We start from the raw sequence: 19698 nt of genomic DNA, 5'->3' as shown, positions 1-19698 counted from the left end.
CTCTATGATTCTATGATTCTATGATTCATATGCACTGGGTTCAGGACATATTTCCAGCAGTGTGGAAGGCAGAACTAGAGGAGGAGCAGAATGGCTGCAACTGCCTCTCTGGGAGCCTGCAGTCTTGTGTGTTTGTGCATTCATATTAAGCCATGAGTTTGGCCTGAAGGAGTCTCCATCCCCATCGTTCGGCCCGGACACTGAGGTCCAGCGCTGAGGGCCTTCTGGCAGTTCCCTCACTGCGAGAAGTGAAGTTACAGGGAACCAGGCAGAGGGCCTTCTTGGTAGTGGCACCTGCCCTGTGGAACGCCCTCCCACCAGATGTCAAAGGAATAAACAACGATCTGACGTTTAGAAGACATCTGAAGGCAGCCCTGTTTAGGGAAGTTTTTTAATGACTGATGTTTTAATGTATTTTTAATCTCTTGTTGGAAGCCGCCGAGAGTGGCTGGGGAAACCCAGCCAGATGGGTGGGGTATAAGTAATAAATTATTATTATTATTATTATTATTATTATTATTATTATTATTATTATTATTATTATTGGTGTGTGCAAACTGAATCAGATTTCTATAGCTGCTCTGCTTGTAGCAACACCATCAGCATTATGGGAAACACCAGGGGTATTCTGGATACAAAGAAGAAACACCAGGGGTATTCTGGATACAAAGAAGCATATCCATTCATTTTGCTAACTTCTGAGGTACAGATCTCCTGCCACTGTAATATTCTGGATGGTACATTGTATAGATTTAGGAAGATAACTTCCCCCGTTGGTCATCCTTCAATGTTGAGCATGAAAAGCAAATGTGATGCCACTGATGGTTTTCTTTTGGAATGGGCGGTTTCTTGTCTCATTTTAAACTGAAAGATTTCTGGTATCCTGTGTTAGGTAGGTGGTTTCTTCTACCAACTGGGTGGATAGAATGTGTAACCTGCCAAAAGTTCAAGGTAGAAAGCCTGGAAGCCTTGATTTGAAATCTAGAAAGCCCACACCTCCTGTATTATTCTCTTAAAGAAGTGGTTTCTGAGCTGTCATCTGGAGTTGCTTTGGTTTATCGGGACTTCCTCAATGACATCAGCAATGGTGGGCAACATTCCCTGAAAGGCAGCCTGGCCACAGCTTCCTGTCTTTCCTGTCTTTCCCTGAAATGTGAGTCAGTCCATACAGACTCAATAGGCTTCTCCAGCCAGATAGGTGGGGTATAAATAATAAATTATTATTAAAATTATTATTATTATTATTACTACTACTACTACTCCCCATCCCACATGAACTATCTGCACCCTTGGAGATGCCTCAGAGTCAGCTGCAATGTGCTGGAGCACTAGAGCAGGTGGAACAGTAAAATGTTCCCTGTCCTAAAACTAATGCTCAGTAGTGAGTGGGCCATCAGCTTTGTATATTACACTTCTAGCTAGAATCCAGAGCTAAAGCAAGCAAGCAAACAAGAAGTGTTTTCCCCCTTATTCTTTCTTTTGGGGATTATAATTATCCAGTTGCAACCTTTCTTACAGCCCAGAGTATACTGTTCTCTTCCTGTGGAGAACTTCAGAATATGAGGAATAAGTTTGCAGCTGCCTGCATAGATTGAAATGTTCAAACTCTTTCCTATTTTGTCTCCCCACAGCGCTGGCATAGCTGTTGGCTTCTATGGAAATGGGGAGACTAGTGATGGCATTCATCGGCTAACATCTTCACTGCGGCACGCCAATCTCACTGTTGCAGGGGTCCAAGACCGGGTAAGTGGAAGAAGGCTCCCCCCAAAGACAGAGAGGGAGAGAGCTGTTGTTGAAACCTTGTCCTCAGGTGAGAACCCACCTGTGTGTCTGCCTCTCCGTTCTTATCTGCTTCCCAACAGGTCCTTGACAGCTTCCATTAGCAGAAGGAAATGCAGTTCTATTTCCTTTCATTCCTTGTTCTAAAAATATCCAAGCAAGTCAAACCTGTTAAATAAAGTAATGTTCCATCACGATTATGCTTGGTTCAAGCTGCTGCATGTTAATGCTTTCCCCAACCCTCCTGAGCAGCGACAAAACACCAAAAAATAGCAAAACCACAATGTTAATTTACACCTGTACTGCTTGATAATGAGAATATAAAGAACTGCCTCTTAGGGAGCCATACCAATAATCCAGTTAGCCCAATACTCTAGCAGCAACAATCCTGGGCCTTTTCCAATCTTAGTTATCTGAGATTCCTTACATGAAGATGCTTAGGTTAAACCCTTAAAAACAGGGCTAGCCTTCTTTTTTGCAGGGTAAGTTGCAGATTGTTAAGTGGGAAGGATTCCTGTTTCAGAAAGTCTAGAAGTGGAGATATTGCAAATGGCACCTCTAGCACCTGTTTTTATTGTAGAGTAAACAGGAATTTGTCCTAATGGAACAAATAAACCCAAATAATTTCTTAGTGCAACATATGAGGCAGTCACACAGAAGTGAAACCACATGGCCTGCTTTGTCTTCAAGTGAGCAATAGCCTACTATGGTATGATGGAGTTGAGGAAGGTTTGGTTTTGTAAACCCAGGTTTCGTCCACTGAATGAAAGCCTTCCTCAGATCCACTTGTGTATAAATTACTTATGAAATCTGACCGCACTTGTGGGTGTGCTTTCTGAGCTGATTTGCAGACTCTGTTTTAGCACGACAGCGAACTGTGGTGGTAGAGTCAGCTCTAGCAGTGCCACCTCTGTGTACCAGGAAATACGCTTTGCTGCAGCAAGCCCACAAAGAAAAAGGAATGTTCTCTCTTTTCATTGGAGCAGCCCTCAACCACCAAGCAATAAAGTACCCTCCCTGTAAAAGAGGCTGAATTTACCAAAATTTTGCTTGAGAAGATTGTGGTAGCAGGTTGTCCTTGCCACATAGCAGCAAAGTCTGGGTGCCTGGTGAAATTCTATTACACAAAGCATCTCTTCCTGCCTGTCCTGTCCTGAAGAGATCATTAGTATGTATTTCTGCATGCACTGTCAGATTTGTGTGAGAGTGTTAATGGGACAAACCTATATCATTGCAATTAGCTGCATTGCTAGTTTTTGGATATGATAGATAAGCTGCTTTAGAGCAGTGTTTCCCAACCACTGTTCCGCGGCACACTAGTGTGCCGCGAGATGTTGCCTGGTGTGCCACGGGAAAAATTAAAAAATTGAAAGATTTTTTTTTTAAAAAGTCAAATTTTCGATTGGGGCGCCGTCACTAGATGACCCCTGGGGTTCCCTCCCTCCCTCCCGCTCTGCGCCTCCCTCCTCCTCCTCCTCCTCCTCCGGGGAGGCCCTTCCTGGCTCTCGGCCAAGGCTTGGCGGCTGCCACTCACTCACTCGCTCGCCCACCCGTCCCTCCATCCCTGCACCCGGCCTCTCCCCCTCCGTCCCCGGCGCGGGGGCTGCCGGGATCCGTAGTCCCCTCGCCCTTGGGCTCCGCACCCGCGTGGGGTGCGCGAACTACGTTTCCCAGTGTGGCCTGGCGGGCCGGGCGTTTTGTTTGAAGCGCTCTTCTCCCGGCCATGGAATGAGCGCAGCGGCCGGGCGGGCAGGGGCTCTTCCGCGCAGACCCCGCGCAGCCTGCCTGCGCCCCCCGGAGATCGGGCGGCAGGATGGAGTCCGGGGATCCCCGCGGAGGCGGAGCGGCGGAGGCGGAGGCTGCCCCCTAGGTAGGGCTGCGTCGGGGGTTTTTTATTTTTGCAATGCTGCATCCGCGCCGGAGGGGACGCATCGGACCGCGGGGAGACCCCTTGGCGGGCGTGCAAGGCAATGCATGCGTGCAGGCGTTGCATGGAGTGCAGTGCAATGCAATGGCAACGCGGCGCCCTGCATGCATGCATGCAACTTCCACCGGCGCTCCGGACTTGGCAGGTGAGGGGGGTCCCCAGTGGGCGGCAGAGAGAGCCGGGAGGGCGAAGGGGAGCCGGGGGGGAGCAGCGCTGCTCCCCGAGCCGAGCCCGGGGGGAAACTTCGGCGTCGTTGCGCCGGGTGTTGGAAGCGGAGGCTGGCGGGGGCCCCTCACCTGCAAAACCTGGTCGCCTCTCATATATTTCATGCATTGCATTCATCGCCCGCTTTCTCCTCCAAGGAGCTCCCGGGGGCGCGCGTGGTTCTCCCCGTGTTATCCTCGCAACAACAGCCCTGCGAGGTGGGTCAGGCGAGTGGCCCAAGGGAGCACCCAGGGATTGTCCTGGCCAGGTGGGGTGATTTGAACCCTGCTCTCTGCCCGGTCTTCGTCCTCATTTAGCCCCCACATGTGCATGACTGTGCATGACTGAGGTTTTCCCCCCTCGTCTTGGCTATGGTGTGAGTCTGTGCTGTTAATTAATGGGGTTCTGCCTTCGGAGAAGATGAGCCAGCCCTCAAGGAGGTGATTATGTAATTTGCTAGCAATTCATGTCCCTCCCGGCGTGACGCTGCGCGCTGACGTCACGGGGCTGTAATGGTGGTGTGCCTCGAGATTTTTTTCATGAAACAAGTGTGCCTTTGCCCAAAAAAGGTTGGGAAACACTGCTTTAGAGCATCTCACTTGAAGCTGACCAACTTGCTAGCCCTTTACTTTTATGTGTATGCCTGTGCTGATGTGGAGAACTCATTCCAGTCTTTCTTTATCCACAGGTGCAAAATATTGCAGTTGCTCTGAACAAAACAGCAGAGCCCAACTTGGGGTTCCTGGAGGTAATGTTTGCTAAACAGACAGATTACCTGCACGTGGTTCAAAAGCTCCAAGGACTCTTGGATGAACTTGTGAGGCAGACAACAGAGATTCCTTTCTGGAAGAATGATGACGTCTCTCTAGAATTGCTGGCAGGTCGTATTGATCTGTATGACTGGTACAGGTAAGCAGGCTGTGTACTCTTACATGTGTGTGTTTTATGCTGTTTTGGTGCTTGTTCAAGCTGAGTGTTCAAGCTTCAGCTTCCTATGCTATCATTCTGTGGTTAGAAGTGCTAGGATCCCCACTCTTTTAAATAGAAAGGTTTTTGAGCATTTACCAGTAATCATAGCCCAATTCTGAATTGCCTTGATATTGATGTGATGATGATGCAATGGCGTGTAGCTCCAAGCCAAAGCAAATGAGCTTTGTAGCATTCATTTCTCAATCTCTGTAGTGGGTGTGGGAATCAGAAGATTGCTTTGCTTGTCCAAGACTTGCTTTTCACTTTTGCGCATTTTAATTGTCTCCTGTGTTGTTTTTTAATCTGTGTTTTGGTTTTGCTACAGGTGGCTGGGATACCTGGGCTTACTCATGTTCCATGTCCTAATCTGTTTGCTGGTGCTATTTGGACTAATTAGAAACTCAAAGGCCATTCTTGTGGGGTAGGTTGATGTGGAAACAGTATGTGAACGTATTAAAATGAACTTGTTTTAATCTTCAGTTCTGTGCCCTTCAAGTCTTCCATACACTATTAAGTAGTGTTTACTCAGTGAGCGATGCTTGCTGCATTCAAAAAGGTCATTTGGAGTTTTTTTCTGACAGGGCCATGGCTTTTTCTGGGAGGCATTAGCAAGAAAGTGCATTTATGTAACAGTTGCACAGTTGCAGTGTGCTTGTGTCCATCTTTGAACTTGGAAAGATGAGAAAATGTTCTTCAAAGTGAATGTAATTCTAATGGTCTCTGGTGTACCCTCCATGGATAAGAAAGGTGAATGCAGTACTGCGTCTCTAGTTGAAGATATCTCCTCGTGGTGCAGAATTAGACCCATGCATGTATGGGTTGGAAATGCCACATCTTAAAAACTGCCAAGTCCCTATGGTGTGCTTTGATCTTGCCAGTGGGGATGTGCTTATTGTAATAGACCTTTTAATATGGTTAAGATGATAAGGCCCTTCAAGTGCATGGTTCACCTGCATATTAGTCATTTGCAGTGTATCTTTATGCACTCAGAAGTTGAACTTGTGTATTTAATTTAGAGATGGATCTCACATTACAGAGGCTTTAAATCCAGGCATTTTGGGGGCAGGACAGGGAATGCTTACCATGAAGAATGTGTTTCTTGGAAACAAAAGGGTAAAACTGATAAAGGAAGGCATTGAGGTGCTTAAACAAAATGCAAAACAGCAGCTACCATTCTGTGGTTCAGGAGAAACTTACTTATCCACACAGTTGATTAATGGAGTCAGAAGGATTTCATATCTGTAGCTTCCTTATTGCTTGTGAAAGTGTATTGCACAAAAAAGATCAAGCTGTGTAAATTAAATACCTTGTTTTGATAAGTTAAAATCATACAATAACACGTGATGGTTTTCATTACGACTTGGGAAGTCACAAGATGTGGCTAGAGCTTGACATTTTCAAGGATTTGCATACCTCTTTTACGCAGTTGGTGCTTTGGTGGTACTGCATAATTCTGTTGATCTAAATACAAAATTTTCCTCTGTGATCTGGGAGTATGTGCTCATGAAATCAGTGGGTCACTATACACAGGATCAGGCTGCAAATACATATGGCAGATCAAAGTCATAATTTGTGTGTGCAAGAGGCGGGGATTTTGAAACTGCTGAGAAATTGAGCAGGTGGCGCATCCACTCCCCCTGTCCTCCTCTCTACAAAAGTCATCCATCAGGGTGACAATTGAGCCCCAAACTCAGGCCTGACCCCACTCTTAAAAGTCGGGGGTGTGAAATACAGCTCCAGGCCGGTAGCTGGACCACACAGTGTTCCTTGCACAACGATATGTATGTTTGCTGTTCCCACTTTTAGACTGCAGTCCCAGACCCTTTGGACAGTGTCTCCTCACAGACAAGAGAACCTAAAACTACTTGTCCTGCTCATTCAGTCCTCAAATCCATGTCAAAGTTGTGAGCCAGCAGCATTTGGTCTCGTGCATTTCAGGTGCAGAAGGAAAGAAGAAAGTTCACCGATTCCAAATATAAAGGGCATAGGGCAAAAAATGAACTGTAGTCATTGCTCATGTTGCCTGCAAAGTAACTGTTCTGTTCATAAGTGGCTTGTTTTGAGGTTTCCTGTAAATAATTATTTATATAGCGCTGTTATTCCACAACAAAGAGGTCAGGATGCTTATCGAAGCAGCTACTCCTTCAGATTTCCAGTTACGGAAACGTAAATTGTTTGGCAACTTTTCCTCCTCCTTATTGCTTTGAACTCTAAATTAGAAGTTACACTTCAGATTAAGGTATTAGAATGGAGCCAAGGTGTCTGCCAAACTGAGCCTGTTTCTCTTTCTCCTGCAGAGTGTGTCTTCTAGGGGTGCTTGCCCTCATTGTGAGCTGGGGGTCCCTGGGTCTGGAGTTAGCTGTTGCTGTGGTAAGTGGCTATGATACAAAACTCACACACCTTGCACTGCTGTTTAAGCAGACAGGTGAACCATTCTCTCCATTGACACATTATTTACTGCTAGATAAAAAAAAAAACCTAGGCTGCAGTCCACCTGTACCACAGGAGCAGCACCCATGTGTATTATTATTTTTATCACTACTACTACTACAGTGCAAAATCACAATATTAAAATTGGATAGAACAATTAACAATTAAAAAAAAAAAAGTCCCAATAGGCCCATGCCTCTTCCCTGCCCTCCCCCGCACCTGCCAAGGTAGCACAAGCCATTCAGAGCAGGGAGAGTGGGAGATCTCTCAAATTCTCCTCTACCCTCTGCCCATATGTGGGGGGCAGGAATAATGGGATTCCTCCAGGCTAGGATAAGTACAGTGGTACCTCGTGTTAAGAACTTAATTCGTTCCGGAGGTCCGTTCTTAATCTGAAACTGTTCTTAACCTGAGGTACCACTTTAGCTAATGGGGCCTCCCGCTGCCGCCGCACGATTTCTGTTCTCATCCTGAAGCAAAGTTCTTAACCCGAGGTACTATTTCTGGGTTAGCGGAGTCTGTAACCTGAAGCGTCTGTAACCCGAGGTACCACTGTATTATGAAGTCCTCCAGATGTTTGCTGAACTACAACTCCCACAAGCCCCAGCCGGTCTGGCCAGTGATCAGGGATAATGGAAGGTGTAGTGTGGCACCATCATGTTGGCTGCTCTAGCTCCAAGCTCTGCACCCATTGTGTAAGTGAATCAAGGCTGCAGCTTCTAGTAGCAGTTATGTGGGACTGTGGTTTACACACTGTTCCTGTGTAGAGACAATGAAGCTTCTTTGCCTTTATTTTTAAATATTACTGGAAGCCTTATTTTTCTACACTTCAAGGAGCTGTTGATATGTATCATTTCTTGACAAAAAGCTTTTGGAGAAACAGGGTTGCTACTACTAGTGCCCCCCTTTTAAAATGGGAGGGATTTTATACTTTCAGCAGAATCAAGTGGCAAAGTTTTTCCTGGACTGGACTGCTTAAAGTTTATGTGTTAGTGCTGATGGTGAGGAGTTTCCATATTTGAATGCTTGACCACAGAAACTCCTTCCTGAACATCAAAAACTGGCCGATTTCCCCCTAGATCTGCTATCATCTACATATAGAGAGATTTGTTGGGGTGAGTGGAAAGCAGGTAGATGAGATGAGGTGTGCATCTTTCATCATATCCAGATGGTTGGCTAGAAATCTGACCTCCTGAACGTGTAGATCTTCTGCAGGAGTGCCATACATTCTTAGAGCTGGGTGCTTTTATAAAATTATGATTTAAAAGATACGTTTGAAGATCAAATTGGGAAGAGTTATATCAGGGCAGGGGATAAAATGTTTTTGTGCTCTACGTGGTTATTATTTCTCCCCCTGTGTTTCTTACTACTTGTGTCATCTCTACTCCTCTTTAGGGTTCCAGTGACTTCTGCGTTAACCCTGATGCCTACATCTCCAGAGTGGTAGAGGATTATGCGGTGCTAAGTACAGGTAAGTGACTGCATTTTGTGTTTTGTAGAAAGGCAAGAAATGGAGGGTTAGGTTGAAGAGGGTAGGAGGTGTGAGGATGGCCCATGTCACCAGAACCTTGGTTCATCTCAGTGAACCAAGATCTGGCATAAGCTGTGGTGTCAGGGTACTGTATTCCCCCTTTGCCTTTTCCCCCTCCTCTGACCCTTTTGTCTCCATTGAATACACCATGGCATGACCCAGATGTCTTGGCTTCCAGTGCAGCGGAACAGCAAGGCAATGACAGTTGGCATCTTCAAAGAAGGTCCTCTGATATGGGCATGGTAGCATCTCTTCTCCCCAGTCCTAGTTCTCCCAGTAAAACAGTATGTGACCAAGGGGTTGTCCAGGGTCTTTGTGGAAGCATATGAGACAGGGGATATGCAAGGTTTTGTTTTTATGGGTGAGTGTGTGGATATCTGTGTGAGAATCTGGTTGACTGATTGAGGGATTGTACCCTCAGCCTTGACCAGTTTCCTTAAGGAACCTGCGATTGCTTAAATGACTTCTGTATATAAGGAAAGAAGCCCAGTTGGTGGAAATATAATTCAAAGTAGCCACTGCTCATACCGTGTTGGTGACTCCACACAAATAGATGCAAGTGGATTTGGTATGATGGCTATGTAAACAACGGGAAATCCATTCATGTGTTGAAACTGTGATTCATGTTTCTGTGGATTGATCTTGGCTTTTTGTAGTTCTGGGAATATGAGATCTCTTTTGAAAGCAAAATAAAAGCCAGAACGAGTGAGCATCTCAATTTAAAAGCATCCAGTCCCCTGTCATGCCAGACAGGGCAGTTAAATAGGCTGGAACATTAAGAAAGAGAGAAATATAATGTTTCCTTAAAAGTGTAGTATGGGACTGTATTGGCATTTTTTGGAAATTCAGGTTCAAGTGCAACAGCAGTAAAACATTGGACGACAAAAGAATCCCAGTAGACCACTAGTGTGTGTGTGTTTAAATCTACAACACAAAACTGTGTGCTCAGGGTCTCTTAACAGTTAACACAGATTAACTATGACTTGCATGATTCTTAAAATAAATTGCCAGATTAACCTAGCTGCCTTGCTGGATTATCCAAGATCCACCTTTTTGCAAGAGCTTTGTCAACTAGCAGGTGATAGACATTCTACAATAAGCTGTCCAGTTCTCCCCCTGACGTAGAAAATGAATGTTTTGTTACAATCCAAGAATAAATTGGTTTCAGCCACTATCTTTTCCAGTATGTTAAGTTTTTTCACCATCAATCCACCATGATTTCTTGTGTAAAAATCCTGGCTTATAACCAATCTTCGAAATTAGCCAGGTGCTAGGCACATTTTGCACCTGGCTATCAGCCACTTGCAACCAAGTGAAGATGCCTGGGCATCAGGATGCTGCCTGACATCTTCTGGTGCCTGCCTGGAGATCATTGGATCTTGAAGGTTTTCACACACCTTGGTATAAGGAGCCGTTTGGTGCCTAGCTTATATATCTGAGTTTCTAACACTGCTTATAACTAAAGAAATAAAACAGCGAAAATGTTCTTATTTCTAAATACAATTTGTAGCTTGAAGGCATGTAACAAATAATGTTTTTCATTCTGAACAAAATATAAGAAAACCATCTATTATGTGTTTTCAGAATCAAGAGACATTTATTCATAGACAAACCCTCTTTTGCAGGAGACACCACTGATTTAAAATTGGTTTAAATTTGAACCAGTGATTATTTGTTAAATGGCATTAACTGATGTTTCTGTTCTTCTGCTCTACAAATTTAAAGAAATTGGGGATAGGGTAGAGAAATACTGAAATCTCTGTACCCTTCCCCCAGTAAGCTGCATGCATGTTCACAAATGCTGAAATCCAGGGTTTCCTGCCTCCGGGTCTTTGTATAAACTCAGCATTCAGCTGTGTTTAGCCCTGGGAAGCCTGAGCTCTCTGCACTAATTTGTTAGGCTTAGTAGCAGAGGTTCTTGACACATCTGTGACAAAGGGGTAATTGAACACCTTAGCTGAGTAATGTGCTCTCTTGGGCTTTGCCTCACCTGATCTAGACTGAGAAAGGTAGCAGATGAATGATGCCTTCAATTTGGGTCTCGGTAGGTAACGGTCCATTTGACAAAACGGTGCTTCGATAGCAGTCGAGGCGGGAAAGGGGGAGGCAGAATAGATGGCTGAACTGCTCCTTGGGTGAGCAGGTGACAGCTGTGGTGCTTGTGCAGGATTCTAATGGGACTTTGCAGACTTCCTTCATGGCAGGGATAGTTCTGTCAACAATGTGGTTTAGCTACCTATTTATTTATTTTTAAGCAACTATATATCTGCATTGATATCTTACTGTGTACACGGAAACAACATTTGTTAGTAACTGATGATTTAAGATCATCCCCTAACCCTGCCAACAAAGATTTGTTTCTTTATAATGCATAAACAACTCCTGGTTTAATTAACCCATCTGTAAAAATAAACATGATATAGCCATGTCTTTAGACATGGAAGGTGGGGGTGGGGGAAGCATTCAGTCCATGCTCCAAAAGGCAGGGACTATTCCCCCCCAAATAACTCTGTGCTGCAAGCAAGAGAGTAGGGGTGCTGTGGAAAGGGGCCTCCAGAATCTACTCAAGACAGGAGTGCCAAGCCACATACTAAGGCTAAGGTGACTAGAAGTGCACAAGGGGCAGCACAGCAATTGCAGAACCACTGCAAAGCATTTTGGGGCAATTTGGGCAAATATAAAATTTTGGCCAGGGACTAGTTTTTATGGAAGAGCTATTTTGGGATAGGCCAGGCAGTATCCCTCCCCCAAGGGTGGGCTGCCCAGAGGTTCCCTTGCAGCCGCTCCATCCACGTATATCCCCCACTTGACTAATGAGAAACTCAGCTGGGTGTTCCTCAGTGGTATGTATTTCTTGTTTATTTTTTTAACCCCCCTGAAACTTCAGGGTACCATTCAGCTGCTAGTCCCTGATATATACCCTGAAAGAGATGGTAAATGTCCATAGAATTATAGCAAATGCTACATGAGTAACAGTTTTTTCTTGCTTGTTTTTGCCCTGGAAGCTTTTCTGATTCCATAAAATAGATGCATTCCAGAAGAAAAGGCACCTTGTGCTTTATATCTGCAACTTCATAATTGTTAATACAGTGGTACCTTGGGTTACAAACGCTTCGGGTTACAAACACTTCGAATTACAAACTCCACTAACCCGGAATAGTAACTCAGGTTGAGAACTTTGCCCCAGGATGAGAATGGAAATCGTGCACTGGCAGTGCGGCGGCAGCGGGAGGCCCCATCAGCAAAAGTGCGCCTCAGATTAAGAATGGTTTCTGGTTAAGAACGGACCTATGGAACGAATTAAGTTCATAACCCGAGGTATCACTATAAGGTAGTTTCTGCCTACAGACTCACAATCTGCTAGACATAACACAAAAGGAAAAAGGAATAGGGAGGGAAGAGGGAAGCAAGGGTGGCAGCAGTTGCTCCTTCAATCAACCAACAGATGAGGCAATGTTGATCTACCCCTTGTCATGATGTACTTCCTGGGAGTCAGTCTTCTAGTGTCCTAAGTCTCCTAGCTGGTGACAGAGGCCAGAGAAATGTTTCCCTTCAGTTCTGCATTCCCAAGTGACTACCATTTGGAGCTCAGTGTGTTGTTGTTTTTCTGGCAGGGTTTGGGGAAACAAACTGGTCCTACTTTGGTGGATGGATGGGGCCAGATGTGTCTCCCCTTTGCCAAGACCCAGGACTAGCTAAGGCAACTTGAGTTTAAGAAATACAGAAGAGATCCTTGAGCTGGAGAGCTTTTGATAGGGGAATTTTCCATAAGTAACTTGACTGAAGAAAATTTGAAATTAAAATCAAGCTTGCTTTTCCTAATCAGGGATATAAATTAGCATCCCAGCTAGACCGATAGATGTGATCTTCTGTATGATCCTTATATCCATAGTTGCATTTAATTGTAGGATAGTGTGGCATTTTTCCTTCTGTTGGAAAACAACAACAATGAATAGCAGGAATTGAAATGCTTTTAAATATACCCAAATTATGTTGGCATGTTTCAAATCTGTTTCAAATCTAAGCAGAATAAATGGCGCAGAAGATAATCTGATTATGTGTATCATCTTCTCCACTCACAGTTTAGAGATGAGATGAGATTCTTTTTGTTTTGTTTTTCCACATGCTGTGTGGAGGGGGTGGAATGGAGCAGAGGGAAATGAAGCAATTTGGTGTGCAGGAAGGCTAGATTATTATATGCTCAGCTCATCTAGTATTCATTAAGTATGATAAGGCCAATAGAGTTGGACGCTGATGGGATAATCATCTTGCACTGCTAGGGGAACCCCAGTGCAGCCAATACGTTTGTTTTCAAGGCAGGATGCCATTTGCCAGCCCCAGTCCTTCCAGCTGATTGTGTTTTATTACCAAGTGATTCAGTAAAGTTCAGAGGTGATGTACAAAAAAATGTTTTGTGTCTGGATAGGATAACTGACTGGAATGATGCTGCATCAGACGCCATGTATCTGGGCTGAAAAGTCTCTCATTTCTAACAGGTCTATGATGGGCGGAGGAGGGAAGTAATTAGAGAGCGTGGGGACGCTTTCCCTTAATTAGTAGTTGTCAAGGTCTCTGAGCTCATCACCATTGGTCTTCATACATGTATTGTCATAATCCCCTCTGAGCCGGAAAAAACAATATACTACTTCTAAAGGAGAATCTTCATTTTGCAAGGGATTGATTTGGAGTGGGGAAGTGCACGGTTAGTTTACACCACCACCCCATCATTCCTTTACTTCAGGACACCCCATTCCCTAGTGATCTGGAGCGGAGAAGCAACAAGTGGGGAAAGGGTTAAAAACCTCTTCCCTCTGCTGATTCTTTACTCCAAATTACCATCTTCCCTTGGCAGCAAACAAGTTTTGACAGGTGCAAGGCACAAGCAGACCTCTTCTTGGTGTTTGGACCTCTTCCTGTGCTGTGTGAACACCAACATTTAAACTTCTGTATATTTTAAAGTATGGTTGTGGATTTGTCTCCATATTGTTCTGTATTTTTGCAAACCGCTTGGAGGTGCTTTACAATCAAACGGTGTACAAATTCTATGACATAAATAAAATAAGCTTAAGCTTCATGGGTCCCATCATAGCCATTCCCTCTGAAATGGAGTCAGGGGGTCACTTTAATCACCTCTGCTCCCTATGTAGTGTGAGTAGGATGAGGGGTGATTAAATATGCCTTTGTCTGTCCCATTGTGCAACTGAGAGAGAACCACACCTGGCAATCTTAGTACCAGGACAGATATGCAAGGTGGCTGCACTCTCATTTCACAGAAATCACTTGGAAGGTGCCTGCACATTTTGTCCCATAACTTTCTTGGAGGGCTAGAGACTTACTTAAAAAACAGAAAAGAAAGCTCAGAGGCTGAGGAGCCCAAGTTCACCCATGGAAGGCTTTGTGGGGGCCAGGTTGTTGACCCCTGTTAGGTTGTCGAATCTTTCCCCATCCCCTTTCTATCAAGGTTTGCACTCGATTATAACAACCTCTTAAAGTAAAATAACCCTTTCTCCACAACACCTTTCTGGTCTCCGTGGATGTTGAACCCAATACAGTGGTACCTCGGGTTACATACGCTTCAGGTTACAGACTCTGCTAACCCAGAAATAGTACCTCAGGTTAAGAACTTTGCTTCAGGATGAGAACAGAAATTGCACGGCGGCAGCGGGAGGCCCCATTAGCTAAAGTGGTGCTTCAGGTTAAGAACAGTTTCAGATTAAGAACGGACCTCCGGAATGAATTAAGTACTTAACCCGAGGTACCACTGTACCAGATAGACAGCATAGACTGAATTATTGTGGGGGTGGGGGATTTCTAGGTGGTGTTTGAGGGATGCTGACAGGGCATCCTGTTCTCCCATCCACTCATGCTATGCACGTTCTGCGAACAGGATTTCAATTTCCAGAACTGTCAGTGTGGCTTCCCCCCACCCAATAGACAAGTCATACGCACGCACAGCACAACTTCTTCATGCATTGGGTAGTTGCACTGAATTATTGATTTCTCCAGGCTCGCCTAAGATCAGCCCACTTTGCTGATATGCCCCTCTCAGAAAACTGCCATTAAAGAGGGACTTTTCACTCCTTCTCATCAGAATTGTTGCTCTCTTTGGATCACTGAGGTGCAGGCAAGCACACTAGTGTCCTGAAGTCATCCAGAGTTGTCTGTGTGCAGTAGAGACACATCTGCACTGTTTTAGATGGGTGTGCATCCAGAGCCCACCCCATCCCTGCATGTCTACATCACATGTGGCAATGTACAGGATCAATATGGGCTACATGCTTGTGTGACATGGATTCTGTGAGGTACTTGCTTTGACCCACTTCCCATGTTTCTGCTTCGGTGCTCAAGCACTGAATGAAAAGTATAGCAAGCTATTCTTGGCATACCTAAGAGTCTGGCCTGTGACAATATAATTCAAGCTGTAAGAATGCTCCAGGAATAGAGTGCACCTGCTTCTCAAATCTGTTGATCACTGTTGGGATGCTGCTACTCCTTCATGTTACTAATCCAATGCTGTGTGGAGCAGCATGTCTTTATTTCACTGATGTGTTCAACGGTCACCTAAGGCAGGTCTAGACTACCTAAGCCTGCATGCTTCTCTGCAGCACTCCCCATCCACGTCTGGCTGTGAGCTCATCCAAGGGGTGTGTTGTGTGCATCAATCCAGCTTGTGGCATTTTGAAAGAATGTCTGGTCTGTGCCCTAAAGTCAGTCCTGTGGTTTCTTGCCTGGAGCAGCATTCCCATAACCATGGAATGATGAATCAGTTATCGTGGGCTGCAGCCCTTCGATTTGTGGGACTTCCTCTACTCTAGAGATAAAGGCTGCCCTTGGCACTGATGGTTTGTGGATGACAGCTTAAAACGCATCTGTTCACACAACCTTTGTTGGCAGCCTGTAAGTGGGCATGGCTATGCTCCTGCTGAACTGTTTTATTAGCCCAGTGTGGTGTTTCAATTACATTTTTAATTAATTGTTGCATTGTTTTGTCTTGTGTGTTCACAGCCCTGCGATCCTGTAGGATGAAGGGCAATCTGTAAATAAATGACTTCTTCTTTGACAGTAGAGGTTTGAATTGACATGCACATGTTTACCCCAAGTCATAGCCTTACCAAGGAGTTAACATCAGTAGAATCTAGGGGTGTTCAGGTTCACTGGAATTTGCTGTTTCCCCTTGTGGCTTGATGCATACATGAGAGTACATTGCCATGTGTAGAGGAATAGTTTTGAACGCAGTGCTAGTATGTTGACTCTGCTCTTGCTCTGGAAAGGCCTGCTCATGAATACAGACCTGGATACACAGGTTTCTTTCTTGGGGTCAAATGCTTAGTAGTCTGATGGATAGTCGTCCATTCCTAGTCATTCATGGCAAAACCCCTTTTGGGGAATAAACGTAGGAGGCCCCTACTTTCTCACTTTCTGCTGATTACCATTGGATTGGCTCAGCTGAGCTGCAAGCACAAGTGCTCCCAAAGAGAAATTCAGTGGGTGAGAGAAGGTGCAGCAGCTGGAAGCAGCCCCAAAGCGAGCTAATGAATTATAAATAACAGCTGTCAGGTTCCCTGGTTAGCAGGCAGGCGGCCCCATACAAAGCTGTCTCTCCAGCGTGTGCACTGGTTTCTGGAAACTGTGTTCAATATTAATGGTAAGTGCAGTGAAACAAGGAGAAAGTCTGGCCAGCTCTGTTCACTGGCTGCTGCTCCCCTTTTCTGGCTGTTTCTTTTTCTTCCCCTACAAAACCATGGTCAATTAGAATAACCGCTTTCCCCCCACCTCCTTTTCACCATGTGCAGGGTGTGTAGACCAAAATACAAGTCCCATAGGCTTCCTTGTGGCTTCCTTATTTTTTATTTGTTTGCTTGTGGCTGTTGTCCGTGACCGTGCCTTATGGAGGAGGCATGGAAGCTGAGCCAAAGAGACTAAGGGTGAGAAATGGGAATCTCATTAAAACTGGTTCAGGACGGCTCTGACAGGGCGAATTGGGGAGAAAATGGTTGGTTGTGCATAACTCACTCCCAGCGCAGCTATAGCAAGAATGGATTAAAAGCCAGGCTGTGAAATGTTGTATGAGCTCGTTTCCCTTTCCTTTTCGGTGACAGTATTTAGGAATGATGTAGAAACCTAGTAGTAGTAGTGCTTGTATATGCAATTGGGTGAGAAAGCAGTGTGAGGGCCCTTCCCATGTTTTGAAAAGGACTTTATTCTGTATTGTATCAACCTGAGGTAGGTCCTCTTCTGGACGTTATACCAAAGTTAGGTGCCTTAATGCACCTCTTGCCTTCTCAGAAAAATTATCTGAAGCTGGTGCCCAAGAAGCAGCTCTTTGTTGGGCTTCCTTTTATCAGATTGGCACTTGCGTTTATTGCCGTTGGCACACTGTCCTTTACACAGTGGGGAATGTCAGTCCTTCTGCATGCGAGAAATGACTGGCCAGCTCAAGTTAACTCATGCTCAAGTAATCAATTTTTCTTCAGTCTCTTATACACCTGAGAGTAGAAGAAAGTCTGCTTTCCCACATTTGTGTGTGTGTGTGTGTGTGTGTGTGTGTGTGTGTGTGAGAGAGAGAGAGAGAGAGAGAGAGAGAGAGAGAGAGAGAGAGAGAGAGAGAGAGATATGCAGGGTGTCTGGTGCAGGTTGAACTCTGTCCCACCCCCCCTCCACTTTGTTCCTGGCTCTTTTCTGCCCCCCATCCAGTTCTTCAGTCAGCCTACCTATTTTGTCCCCCATCCCAATACCAGCATTTTTATCTGTTCAAATATTTGTTTTTAAAAGCCTTTTTTACACTCCATGAGGAGTAGGAGGGAGAACATCATGCATTATGTTTGATGCAGAGGTTAGAGGAAGACTGTCGGCTCTTAGTAGTATGATACTTTTGAACAGCTTCTCCAGAAAAGTCATGTGATTAGTTAAAAATTAATTTTAAAATAGCCTTGTCTCTTTTTAATACGGAGCCACAGATGTGACTTGCAGGAGAGAAATTTTGTGTGGTGGCAATTTTTTTAAAATACCATCACATTTGAGACTATTCCTTTTTGAAGATTCATTGAGCTTCATTTCATGCCACATCCTCCCAGCCCTCTGGCAATTTTTCTAGGGCATACCTGTTTGGCAGGTTGTTCAGAACAAAATATTCCGGTATTACAGGAATAGCAAGCTGTAACCAGAGCCAGATATGAAGCCTTGATTGCTACCCCTTTTTTTGTCTTCCCTTTTGACAGATACTCTGAACTATTATCTTGTCTGCAATGCTGGCTCCCTAAATCCGTTTCAGCAGGTGAGTTCCTCAGCCCACACACTTCTCTTTCACTAAGCTGTACTTTGACATGACCAGGAGTCTTAACAGCAAGTCTCCAAGCTAGCTTCTCCGAAACGTCAGAGTATTTTTTCATCTGCTGCTAAAAAGGAGAGCCCAAATGAATGTATTAAGAACAATGGGCAGGAGGTTTGGCCATTCACCATGTCTCACTATGATCTCATCTGCTCTCAAAGCAAATGCCAGGAAACGCTCGCCAATATTCGATTAGGGGAGCAGCAAGGAAGGGCTCTTAATTAATGTGAAAACAGCTATTTGCTATGGAAACTGACCCATGTCTTCAAATTCAGGTCACCACACAACCCCCTTCCAGGCGCAGAAACCAAAAATGATCCCTATGGGGCCAGCAATCTGGTTGGTCACCCAGTCTTCACTCAGGAGGTCAGGCTCTCTGGTAAATTATCTGAGTAGCAATCACACAGGGTATTGCAGCAAAAGCCCAAAGGCCCAGTACATAAAGCTAATCTCCCTGGCACAACGTTTGAAAACAATTTAGACTACGAAATTTGTGTCTCCTCCACGTATTTTTAAAAATAAATCATAATACAAGAAAAACAAGCAAACCACAGGGTGTGTTTATGTAATGAAAACTTTGGTGTGCCTGTAGTTTGCTAATTGGAGTGTGTTTTCTTTATAAACATGGAACACCAACTCTGAATTTTGCCACCCACTTTCCAACGTACATAGAAAACCTGCAGACCTGGAAAGAAGCACAAAATAAAGACTGACTTTTTTTGTTTCTGAGTCTTGTTTTCACAAAAGGCCTTTGCCTTTCCTCTCTCAGAAAGCTTGTGAGGCAGCTTAGGCTGACAAAGTCACCTTGTAAGCCTTATGCCTGAGGGGGGATTTGAACCTGGGGCCTTCCACCCCCATCCTGCCGGCTTCTAATTCACAGTGTGACACATTACGGTTCTCCTGTGTAGGATACTGGTGGCTACTCTTCTAGACAGTGCTTCAATAATTTAGGGCAGCTTGTCAAATCGAGATCTAGTCATTGCATGCATGCTGACTTCCCTTGGCCCTGATGACTGAGATATGATGTTTGTGTTGAGCAGAAGCTGTCGGGAAGCCACAAGGTCCTGGTAGAAATGCAGGATGATGTGCTGGAGCTGATGAAGTCTGCCGTCAAAGAATACCCCGCTTCCAAGGTAAAGCTTGATGAATTATTCCTTTCCACAAACCCAGTAAAGAAAATGCCCAGCTTTGCATTCCAATTCCTGTCTAACATCTTTGCTTTTAGGAGCACATCAGTCAAATCCAGGGAGTTCTGAATACCACCGAAAGCAACCTGCAGCACCTGACTGCCCTGGTGGACTGTCGGAGTCTGCATTTGGTGAGTACCAGTGGGCAGGAAATACAGTAAATCACTTGGTGCTTGTAGCCATAGAGCTGTGATGTGAAAAGCTGGGATATGGTGTACTGTGAAAGGACAGAATATAGAAAACAGGTGGGCCCTGATTGTATTTTCTGCAAGGAAACTAGAGGTTGTATCGAATGTAGCGCTAAGTCACTTAGTAGTATATTTGTTCCGCTCATGATATGTTT

The 19698-nt window shown here is 44.8% G+C and overlaps 1 protein-coding gene across 2 annotated transcripts in view; it reads left to right on the top strand.

The window, feature by feature from the left end:
- Positions 1-19698, top strand: part of TTYH3 (tweety family member 3) — an 87346-nt gene that overhangs the window by 41121 nt on the left and 26527 nt on the right. For both annotated transcript variants that reach the window (XM_028706429.2, XM_028706430.2), the window contains exons 3-10: positions 1632-1743; positions 4599-4819; positions 5205-5300; positions 7177-7249; positions 8705-8780; positions 18059-18114; positions 19209-19301; positions 19394-19486. In XM_028706429.2, coding sequence (XP_028562262.2) covers positions 1632-1743; positions 4599-4819; positions 5205-5300; positions 7177-7249; positions 8705-8780; positions 18059-18114; positions 19209-19301; positions 19394-19486 — 820 coding nt within the window. The remainder of the gene's footprint in view (positions 1-1631; positions 1744-4598; positions 4820-5204; positions 5301-7176; positions 7250-8704; positions 8781-18058; positions 18115-19208; positions 19302-19393; positions 19487-19698) is intronic.

The sequence above is a fragment of the Podarcis muralis genome, chromosome 14, assembly GCF_964188315.1.
Source record: "Podarcis muralis chromosome 14, rPodMur119.hap1.1, whole genome shotgun sequence".
Classification (NCBI taxonomy): Eukaryota; Metazoa; Chordata; class Lepidosauria; order Squamata; family Lacertidae; genus Podarcis; species Podarcis muralis.
The sequence above is the reverse complement of the archived record's forward strand: the minus strand, read 5'-3'. Positions and strand labels throughout refer to the sequence as shown.